This window comes from Hipposideros armiger, unplaced genomic scaffold (genome assembly GCF_001890085.2).
Source record: "Hipposideros armiger isolate ML-2016 unplaced genomic scaffold, ASM189008v1 scaffold_569, whole genome shotgun sequence".
Classification (NCBI taxonomy): Eukaryota; Metazoa; Chordata; class Mammalia; order Chiroptera; family Hipposideridae; genus Hipposideros; species Hipposideros armiger.
In genome coordinates, this window is record NW_017731919.1 from 613,495 (window position 1) to 624,845 (window position 11,351).

Sequence of the window (11,351 nt, forward strand, 5' to 3'; positions counted from 1 at the left end):
CCCCCGTCTTTTCACTTTCTTGATAGTGTCATTTATTGTACAAGTTTTGAATTTTGACGAAGTCCAATTTATCTACTTTTCCTTTGGTTGCTTGTGCTTTAGGTGTCACGTCTCTGACACTTGTGTAAACCCAAGATGTAAGCATTTACATCTCTGTTTTCTGCTAGGAGTTGTATAGTTTTAGCTCTTATATTTAGATTTTTTATCTATTTTGGTTAATTTTTGTATAGGGTGTGAGGTAGAGGTCCAAATTCATTCTTTTGTATGTTGTTACCCAGTTGTTCATTTGTTGAAGAGGCTATTCTTTCCCCCTTTGAGTTGTCTTAGCATCCTTGTAAAAAATCAATTGACTGTAGGTATATAGGTTTATGTCTGAACTCTCAGTTCTATTCTATTGATCTATGTGGCTATCCTTATGCTAGTACCAGTCTTGAATGCAATAGCTTCATAATTAGCTTTGAAATGGGGAAGTGTGAGTCCTCAACTTTGGTTTTATTTTTCATGATTGTTTTGGCTATTCTGGTTCCCTTGCATTTCTATGTGAATTTTAGGATCAGCTTGTTAATTTCTGCCAAAATGGCAGTTGAAATTTTGATAAAGATTTCATGGAATCTGTAGATCAATTTAGGGAGTATTGTTATCTTAATAATAAATCTTCTAATCCATGAGCAAACAATGTCCTCCCATTTATTTAGGTCCTAATTTCTTTTCAAGATGTTTTATAGTTTTCTGTATCAAGTCTAGTACAGTACAGTAATACCTTGGTTTGCAAGCATAATTTGTTCCGGAAACAAATACTCGTATTGCAAGACATTGCTCGTTTACCAACTTAAAATGTATTAGAAATGTTTGCTTGTCTTCTGGAACACTCGCAAACCAAGTTACTCGCAATCCAAGGTTTCACTGTACTTCTTTTGTTAAATTTACTTCTAGGTACTTTATTCTCTTGGATGCTATTATAAATGGAGTTTTCTTAATTTCATTTTTGAATTGTTTATTGCTAGTGTATAGAAATACAATTGATCTTTTTATCTTGATCTTGTATCTCGAAACCTTGTTGGACTTGTTTATGAGCTCTAATAGTTTTGTGTGTATGTATTCCTTAGGGTTTCCTATATGTAACATCATTTCATCTGCAAATAGAAATAGTTTTACTTGCTTAATTGATTTGTCTAGAAAATCCAATACAGTGTTGAATCTGGGTAAAATGGACATTCTTGCCTTGTTCCTGATCTTAGGGAGAAAGCTTTCAGTCTTTCACCTTTAAGTATGGTGTTAGCTGTGGATTTTTCGTAAGATGCCCTTTATTAGGTTAAGGAAGTTCCCTTCTATTTCTACTTTATTGAGTGTTTTTATTATGAAAGTGTTGGATTTTGTCAGATGCTTTTTCTACATCTATTGAGATGATAATGTGGTTATTGTCCTTTATTTTATTAATATTGTTGTAGTACACTGACGATTTTCATATGTTAAACCATATTTTTATTTTTGGGGTAAATCACACCTGATCATGGTATATAATCCTTTTTATATGTTGCTGGGTTCTGTTTGCTGATATTTTGTTGAGGTTTTTTGTATCTATTTTCATAAGGGATATTGGTCTATAGTTTTTGTTTCTTCTGATAGCTGTAGGTTTTGTATTAAGGTAATACTCTCCTTACCGAATGAGTTGGGAAGTGTACCCTTCTATTTTTTGGAAGAGTTTATGAAAGGTTGGTATTAATTCTTCTTTAAACATTTGGTAGAATTCATCAGTGAAGCCACCTGATCTTGGACCTTTCTTTGTAGGGGTTCATTTTTTTTTTTAATACAAGGTGCAGAAGAGAATTTATAGTACAATCCCATTTGAAAGGGAGGGGGAGTCTTTTAAAGGCTATATCCATGTGCTTATATTTACACAGAAAAGTTCTGAAAAGATATGCAAGTAGCAAAGGTTACCTTTGAGGAATGAGATGGAGTTTATAGTCTTCAGTTCCTTTTTTTAAATTATGAGCATGTATTACTTTAAATTTTTTTTAAAAGACTGTTTAAAATGGCTAGCATTTGACCATTTGCTCTTTCACTCACACAGTGAGATGCTCAGGCTACGTACTTACCACTGGCCTGTCTCCTTAGGAACTCACAGTCTAGCAGTCTCTCTCTTTAGCTTCACAGTCTGCTGATCCTTCTCTATTTTATCCTCCATCAACACTGAATTACTTGTCAATTCCCTGAGAACAACTTACAGTTATATGCTGCTGTGCCTTTGTACATTCTGTACTATTCCCCTTCCTTGCCATTCCTTCCCCCTTTATCTGCCTAATTAATGTCTCTTAATCTCTGCTTATCTTTTTAAACCTCTTCCAAATATTAGTTACATCTCTTTGTTGAGCATCTCTTAGCTCACTCTCCTCCCTTTCATTTCTCACCCAAGGAGAAAACAAAATCGCTTCTTCCTGCTGCTTCTCATACAGGATGCATATTTTTGTTATTGAACTTTATATTTACCCTGCATCATAATTATGAGTTCACACATATGTCTTCCCTAAAAGTACAAGTTTATTCAATTTTGTGTTCCTGGAGCTTAGCACAATGCTTGGCACAAAATAGGTGTTCAAGAATATTTTAATTGAGTACACCTGAAACTAATATAACATTGTATGTTAGCTATATTTTAATTAAAATCTTTAAAAAATTAAAAATCTCTTAAAAAATGGGGAATATTTTAATTGAATTGAATTCATGAGATAAGAAAAGGCATTCTGGGTAGGATGAGCAATATGAGCAAAAGCCAGAGTTATGAATTACTGTAACATGAACTAGTTTGGCAAGACAGGAGGATTCATGCTGGGAAATAGACTGAATGGTTTTGGCAAGGCTGAGAATGGAGGCTCTTAAAAGCCAGTTAGAGCAGACATGAAAGGTAAATATTGGTGGAATGAAGAACTCTTCTCACTTCCTTCAAGTCTTTTCTCAAATTTCTCTTCTCCATAGGCTTACCCGGACCACCTTCTTTAAAACTGTCACCTCTCCATTCACCCATCCTCTTATCCCAGCAATCTTGACCTCCCTTTCCCTTACCTTCCTCGTTTTTCCATTGCACATATCACATTCTATGTAATTTACTTTTTCATTATGTTTTTTATTTATTGCTTATTTTCCCCTTTAGAATATAAACTTCCAAACTAAGCTAGGCTTGTTCACTGCTATTTCCCTAGCACCTAGCACATGTTCTGGCACATAGTAGGCACTCAGTAAACATTTGTTGAGTAAATGAATCCTAAATTAATGAACGTTAGTATCTTGTCTAGAGCTGGCATGAATAACTTAGGTATAGTTCAAATGACTTGCTTCTGAGAGAAATAAGTTTATTCTGTAAAACTGCTAAAATAGTGCTAGCTATTTGATATAATCTGGGGCAGGGCTGGGGGACAGGGAAGTTAGGGCAAGGGAGATGTATTGCCTTAAGGTTTCTTGCCTTAGAAACCAAATTGGGAAGTAAAAATTATAAATACATTTGAGTTTATTTATTTCTTGCTTAGAAAAATGTTTTGTGTGGTGATTAATTCCCATGCTTTAATAATTTCTCTTTTTCTTTCTCCACAGACCTTTGTAGTATTAAACAGAGGGAAAACTCTCTTCAGATTTAGTGCCACGCCTGCCTTGTACATTTTAAGTCCTTTTAACCTGATAAGAAGAATAGCTATTAAAATTTTGATACATTCATATCCTTTTCTGCAAATGTGGAGTGAATGCTGCAATTGCATGGCCACTGGTATGTGTTTCTGAATTTTGACAACTGAATTGTATATTAATTATTTTACCAATAGTGTAGTTGACTGTCCCACTAGTCAGAGGTTGAAGGATGGACTTCTGCCAAATCCAGAGCTGTGAGCTTTAGCACGTTCTTTTTTCTTAGGATGATATCATGGGAGTCTGGAATTTTTTTTGGTGTCATTTAGAGGGGAAAATTATGTTGGTAACCTTTTTCCGAAGTCTTACTTTTTAAAGTCCTCAGACTTTAGTAATTTCATTCTGAGGCAGTTTATTCAGTTTTTTAATGTATTGAAGTCCAATATTAGAATATTTTGAAAGCTTTTGGGGTTGTCAGAAAAGTCATAACGTATTTTTTTTTATGTTTTTTGTTGCAAAAATGCATCATGACTTTTCCGACAACCCAATACTTCTTGAATTATAAATAGTTGAATGAATGCTTTAGAGACTTGCCTTGAATATTTTTTATTTCTTGAACAGTGAGCTTAGCAAGTATCTGTGATGGTTTCTCAGATTAAATGGCCTCCTTGGTATACAGAGGTTTAGGTTTAGATGGCAGGGTTGATATGAATCTTTTCTGGTATTTTTATTTCCTTTAAACAGAAAATGCCAATTTATTCATGTGGTCTGACTTTTACATCTTATTGATATAAGAGATTGTATGACAGATGAAAATTTAAGTGATGGGTTTAGCAACTTTGCATAGTGACTTTAAACTCTTATTGTTGGTATTTAATTTGACAGTACTTAGTCCCATGCTTCAGAGAGTATTGTATCCTCCAAATAGGATGAGGAAACCAGCAGTTGCAATTTGGTTTATGAAGCTTTCATCACATTTTATTAACTCTTAAGAATGTAGCAACCTCATTCTAAAATCTGTGGTTTACCAGCAACATAGTTCTGAAACCTGAACAGGTTTTGAAGGAAATAAATAATTCACAATGGACGTCTTCCCTTTTTATTGGATCAGGAGATGGAGTGTTTTTTCTCTTCGAACCAGAACATGTTATTATTCCCTGAAGAAAAATCCAGCTGTAAGAAGTACTTTTTCTTTGTAAAACTCCACTAGTACAATGAAGACGGTGAATGCCATTAGGAAGACAGAGTGAGTTAGCAACAAATGAAATATGGTTCCTGTGCTTATTAAAGTGACAGTTTGAGTTTGAGTAACTCATACTGACCTAAAGCAGTTAAATTTTTCTCAGTAGACAAGAACAGAAAGGGTTGAGAAAGATCCTGGATGGATCTGAAATGACAACAATGGTTTGTTATCCGTAAACATTTCTGGGCACTTTCAGAATGAGCAGCTGAATTTGCGCCATTACCTAATTCTTAGGAAGATGGCAGTGCAGATGTCCGTGAAGTCCTTACCCAGCATGCCACGACATGTTTCCAAATCGGAGAAATTCACACACATTGGCTGTTGCCTTTCCCCCACCCCCACCCCCCAAGAACAAGTCAGCCCTTTGGAGGACTAGGGAAAAACTTGAACCATTAATTACATGTAGATTTTCAAATAACTAGTTATGTAAGACAATTAACTTAACAAAATGAGTAGTGAATAATGTAGGTTAGATTTAATTTATTTTCTAGCCTGACTTTGGAGTCTGGTAGACAGGCCGATTTTTGGTTACTATGCTCAAAGATATTCAGAGGCTTAATTCCATACATGAGGTAAAATAGTAAGAGAGGGGAATGTTTTATTTAAAAGGAGTAGAATAATGACAGCCTTTTTGAAAGACAGTGGCCATCCTGCTGTGTCCCTCCACAGTTCTCTGGTCAGCTGTGGATACACTCAGTGGAATTCTGTGGTGACCATGGTTTTCATTATCGCCTCCCCTTTTGCTCCTTTTCTGTGCTTTGCCTCCTTTCAGGTTATTGATTTAGAGCTCAGGATACTCGATGTGAAATGTGTTTGTTTTCTGAGGGAAAAAACAGGTCACATGCTGTATATTCTCCCTTGACTCTTCTCTACAGTATTTAGCATGATCATTATGTGCACTATTTTGACCAACTGTGTATTCATGACTTTTAGTAACCCTCCTGACTGGTCGAAGAATGTGGAGTAAGTAGCTCGTTTATTTATTTGTCTGCTTGTTTTATTCATTTTTAGTCACTGAACCTTGCTTTGCCACAGTTTATCCATCAAGGAAAAAAATTAATTATTGCCCATTCTTTATTTCGCAGAGAGGGGTGAGGATACATGTGGAATTTAGGAACCATCCTTAGTAGTCAACTCTAAAAAGAGAAAGTGTACTCTGGAAGTTACTACCCTTCACCTCTGCCCTGTGCTAGCTGGTGCTTTTGACTTGCTCCCCTCTCACCATCTTGTACCCTCAGTTCCTGATGATACTGCCTTCTTCTTCAATATTAATTTTCCCTTCATTTTGACTTGTCTGAAGTTAAAAATAGCTCTGGAGCCATCTCACCTGGTTTGAAATGACCACATACTAGATGGCGGGTGGTACAGAGTTATTTCTTTGCAGTACCTGTCAGGACCCAATACAACATTCCAAAGTTCTTGGTTTGTACATTTCAGTAAGTTTCAGTCAAAGCGCCCCTTTCTCTTCCTTACTTCCATTTTGCCGCATTGGCTATGCACTTTCTGTTTGTTCCCTGGCAAGTATTATCTTAAAAGATTCATTTAAAGTTTCTGTCTGTTCAGAACTTAAGCTATCCATTTCTTTGACAGGTACACGTTCACAGGGATTTATACATTTGAATCACTAGTGAAAATCATTGCAAGAGGTTTCTGCATAGACGGCTTTACCTTTTTACGAGATCCATGGAACTGGTTAGATTTCAGTGTCATCATGATGGCGTAAGTTCTCTGCTTATTTTATTGGTGTCCTGGGTGTGATTATGTGTGGGTGGTTTTACTCCTGGATGTGTTTGTAAGTGTGAGTTTATGGGCACAATTGTATGAGGAATTAATGGATAACCATGTAAGGCCACATGGGCTTATGCCTATGATTCTTGCTTGCAAGGGCTTCTTGTTCAGGCAATAACAACATGTGTATATGGGAGAAGGTGCGCAGAGACTTCACAGCTGAGAGAGAAGGTAGGAAGTGATTTCCCATTGACACTCTCTCATATTTTCTCCACCCTTGTAACATTGACCAAGGTTTGCACACTTATCACTAGTGGGCCTCGGTGAAGAGTTGAAGTGTTTTAGGTGTAAACCTTAAGCTGAAAATCAGTTTCCTGGGTATGTAATTTCATGATGCTGGCTAGATGTTACAGACTTCAGAGCACATTTTAGAGTCAAAACACGAGCCCAGGTATTCAAATGGTCACTTCTTGAATTACTGATCAGAACTTGAAACTATTGCTAGACAACAGTATAACTCCACATTGGTACACAGGCTGTTCTTAGTAATTTCTGTTGTTTTAACAATGAAAATGTATCCCTCGGAAACTTAGCTGAGAGTAGAAGAGTTATAGCAGATTTTATTGTTTTTGTTTCCAGGTTGGGAAAGCACTTTGTGGTCTGGTAGGGGGTAGGGGTGTTGTATAACCTGTGTGTGAATTTGGGTGTATACATGCACACGTGCAAGAGATTGAGTGAATTTCTGCATGGATGGGTCTGAGCATCAGATAGAAAGATGTATTTTAGCTGTAAATTGTGAATGAATGATATGCGCTGAATATCTGAAACTAGAACTTTGACTTTGTGTCATATTAAAGCGATTTCTAGGTTTCCAGCATTGTGAATACACATTAGTGTTCATTTAAAATTGAAGTGCCCTTGGTTGGCACAGAGCTGGTAATAAAATGGGCACTTGGCACAGTATTTGCTCTGATCTCATGATCTGGATTTTCCTGAGCCCTACTTTTGTATGCCACAGACTAAAACTTCACCTTTAGTCTTGACTGCAAAGATATGCATACAACTCTTGGATAAGTCATACGAGTATATACAGGCATTTAAGCATTTTACCCACTGTCAACTAGGGAGTTATTTTAATGTAGATTTGTTTTTATGGGACTCCTGCTGCAGAAATTTGTCTCCTTTTCATAAGAAATTGTTCACAGAACTTGGGGACATAAGCCTTTGATACCTCCTGGAGTTCCTTTTCATTACAAACAGTAACTAGCCCGAGAGTAGTCATTACGATTGGCATCTGCACACCATGGTGGTTGCCGGTTAAGAGAATAAGCCCCAGCAATCTCCTGGTTGTACCATTTCTTTCAAATATACTTTTGAATTCTCCTTGCCAAATGAAAAAAAAAATGTGTTCTTGAATGTTTATATTTCAAAACTTTTCTTTTTCAAGGAAAAAAAATGAAATCATAGCTTGTATGTAAGACCCTTTCTTCCCCCCCATTCTCAAACCCTCGCCCAGTGGTACCATTACAAGTTAACTTTGGTTTGATTCTGCAGGTATATAACAGAGTTTGTAAACCTAGGCAATGTTTCAGCTCTACGCACTTTCAGGGTACTGAGGGCTTTGAAAACTATTTCGGTAATCCCAGGTAAGATGGCCCGGGGTTGGTGTTAGGTGTTGGGTTAGGGCCCTGACGTGACGTATTGTACTTTTTTGTTTTGTTGTGGTTTTTTTTTTTCCTTTGGTGTTTGTGTTTGTGTCTGTGTTTGTCATTTGTGTCTGTGTGTGACCTCCCTTACTACAGATATGTGACAGAGTTTGTGGACCTGGGCAATGTCTCAGCGCTGAGAACATTCAGGGTTCTCCGAGCTTTGAAAACTATCTCTGTAATTCCAGGTGAGAAAATTTAAACACAAGACTGACTTTGCCTCATCTCCTTTTCCCCCTCCATTCATTTTGTTCACAACATTCTAACTCGGTGTCAGCCCAGTTGCTATGGCCTTGCATTCCGCATGTTTTTACTGGGAGACGTTCTTTGGAATGGCCCTTCGGCCTTTAGGCACTTTCTCCGACAGTGCTTGCCAGGCATGCAGCCCCCATTCCATCCATGCGTTTGAAAAAGCACGTGCTTAAGACTCATTTGGATTTTATAATATCTGAAAAAATTGTCGGAGAGCTAGCTTTCTCTTCGAATATAAATCATTTGCTTCCTGGCCTCATGGAATTACAGTAATTTTAACATTCACCATCATTCCATTGCTTGTGGTTTCTAGGCTCCCTATCGCATGGTTTGTTGATGGGATGTTACTTGGACAATTATGCTTTTATTTTTACTGTGTTAATGGAATTATTTAATCACAGACGAGACCTACCTAGTAGCTAGTTCACTAACTAGTCCAGTATTATAGAAAAATTTAAGAGCCTTGGAGTTAGTGAACTGAACTTTAATAATCACTGTCCATCATGTTCTGTTGCTATCTGTTTTACTGGAGTAAGAACCAGTAGACATCTACTGTACATACATTCAGAGACCATTGTCAAACATGAATCGCAATGAAAGCTTATGCAGGTGCTGTTAAAAAAAAAATCAAGGTAAGATAAAATTCATCTAAAGGTATGAGCGAAAAAACGTATAGAAATTTGAGAAGAAAGATAGGCATCAGTGGGTAGTTGAAAGGTAGTTGATTGACAGTCTCTTTAAAATGTTTGCTTTTTTCTTTCTGGTCCTGATTGACCTAGCCCAGTAGTTCTTTTGAAGGTTTTGGATCCTTTTGAGAATCAGATGAAAGTTCACAGATCCCCCCCTGAAGCCCATCTGTGGACCCCAGGTTAAGATCCCTTAATTTAGTTTAAGTCCTTGCTACTGGATAATACTGACCTATCTTTTTAAAGACCAGCCTTTGTGTCTAGTAGGAAAGATATTTTCAGTAGTCTTGTGAGCCTGGCATATACTGGCAGTACCATGGCAGAAGTCAACAATATGTTGTTGCTGATTGGACTTTGGTTGTATTCAGGGGTTTTCTGGGAAAAGAGCAGACTTTTCTCTGAAGTTTTTTAGAAACAGAAGCGTCCTATTCCTGGCATCATGTGGCTCTTCCCCTTGTGGCTGACTCAGAAATCTTCCTCTTTAACTCTTTCAACATGATCTAAATATCAGGTACCAGAGGGAAGCACAAAGGTTGAATCCTAGAGAGGACAGACTTAGCATGTGGCTTACCGAGAACCCAAGGAAGGTGAACCTCAGTTTCTCCATTTACAAATGTGGGCCATGAAGTGGCCAGTAATGGAGCCCTGCTGAAAATGAGTTCTTTTATTTTTAGCCATGGTACCTTAGTCCTTATCAACCAGAAGCTGGGTGTCAGTTGGACTATATCCTCCTTGGCAAAAAACTACAGCCCTGACTTATCAAGGTTTAGTCCCTAGCCGTTTTAAATCCGTTTGACAGAAAGCCCAGCTCATTCTCACACAGGTCATTGATGGCGGCCTGGTCCTCAGGCAGGCCCTGTCTGGTTGTTTAAGGCATCTGGAGCACCACATCTTTACTTTAGTTTTTCCTCTGGTCTCTTTCCTCCTCTGGCCTCTTTTAAATATGATCCCGTGTTTTCTGCTCGCCTCCCCCAACGTACTCCGCCAGGCATCTGTCTCTTTATGTTCTTGTGATCTCAAAACTTCTCTTCCAGAATTAAATTGGAAAGCTGTGTTCTGTTCACTAACTAGGGCAGCAGATGCTATCCCTGGTCTAGCTCTTAGCTTCTGTCTCTGTGCTGTGTGGTTAACTTCTGACCACAGCATTACTGCGAGATAGCTCTTGACTGATGACACATTATTCATCCTTAATACTCTAGTAACATATATATAAATAAACACAGTGCCCGGCCCATAGTAGTGCTCCACAAATGATTGTAGTAGTAGCAGTTAGTATTATAAAGAAGAAACATAAACCCAAAGAAAGGATTTGTATCAAGATTTAAACATCAGCTTCACAATCTGAAATAGATTCCTGGATTCCTATTTCTATAATAGAAGCACCCCCAGATGAGCTGGCTTTGGGAGGTAAACTGAGATGGAAAGGAAGTTTTAAGGGATAATAAAGCCAATAATAGATCACTATCAGTGAAGGTGTAATTGATACTTGAATTAAATTGTGACTTTTAATCCCAAATTCTTTTGCTCCCCATTCTACCTGGAGTTAGTGAGAGAAATCCAGAATACTTGCTGTTCGGTAAATGATGTCTTCCTCATGAGAGACTTCCGTCATCCCATGTAAAATCCTCAACTTGTCTGTCGTGCTTTCTCCCTTAGAGGGCTGTTGTCCTGTTCCTACCTGCCTGTTACACAGGCCTTCTTCCGAGGTGGGAGGACCAGTGCATGAGTCCATAGATCTGGGCCATCTCGTGACTGGAATCTAAGTCATTTCTTTTTTCTTTTTTTCCCCCTAAGATTTTATTGGGGAATTGGGGAGGGGAACAGTGTTGGGGAATTGGGGAAGGGGACCAGCCAAGTTGTTGTTCTTCAGTCTTCATTGTGGAGGGCCCCAGTCGCCATCTGGCTGCCCGCCGGCAGCTCGTGGCCTCTAAGCTCAAGGTGCTGTGTTCAATCTTAGTTGCGGGTGGGCGTAGCCACCATCCCATGCAGGAGTCGAACCAGCAGCCTTGTTGTTAAGAGCACACGCTCTATCCACTAAGCCATCCAGCGGCAGCTCAGCTCAAGGTGCCGAGTTCAGTCTTAGCTGCGGGTGGGTATAGCCCACCATCGAACAGGCAATCTTGT

At 38.2% G+C, this 11,351-nt stretch overlaps 1 protein-coding gene across 1 annotated transcript in view; it reads left to right on the forward strand.

The window, feature by feature from the left end:
- The window catches only part of SCN8A (sodium voltage-gated channel alpha subunit 8), a 203,388-nt gene that overhangs the window by 79,774 nt on the left and 112,263 nt on the right, over nt 1-11,351 (forward strand). Inside the window, exons 3-6 of the mRNA XM_019623876.1 lie at nt 3,586-3,704; nt 5,729-5,818; nt 6,446-6,574; nt 8,386-8,477. Coding sequence (XP_019479421.1) covers nt 3,586-3,704; nt 5,729-5,818; nt 6,446-6,574; nt 8,386-8,477 — 430 coding nt within the window. The remainder of the gene's footprint in view (nt 1-3,585; nt 3,705-5,728; nt 5,819-6,445; nt 6,575-8,385; nt 8,478-11,351) is intronic.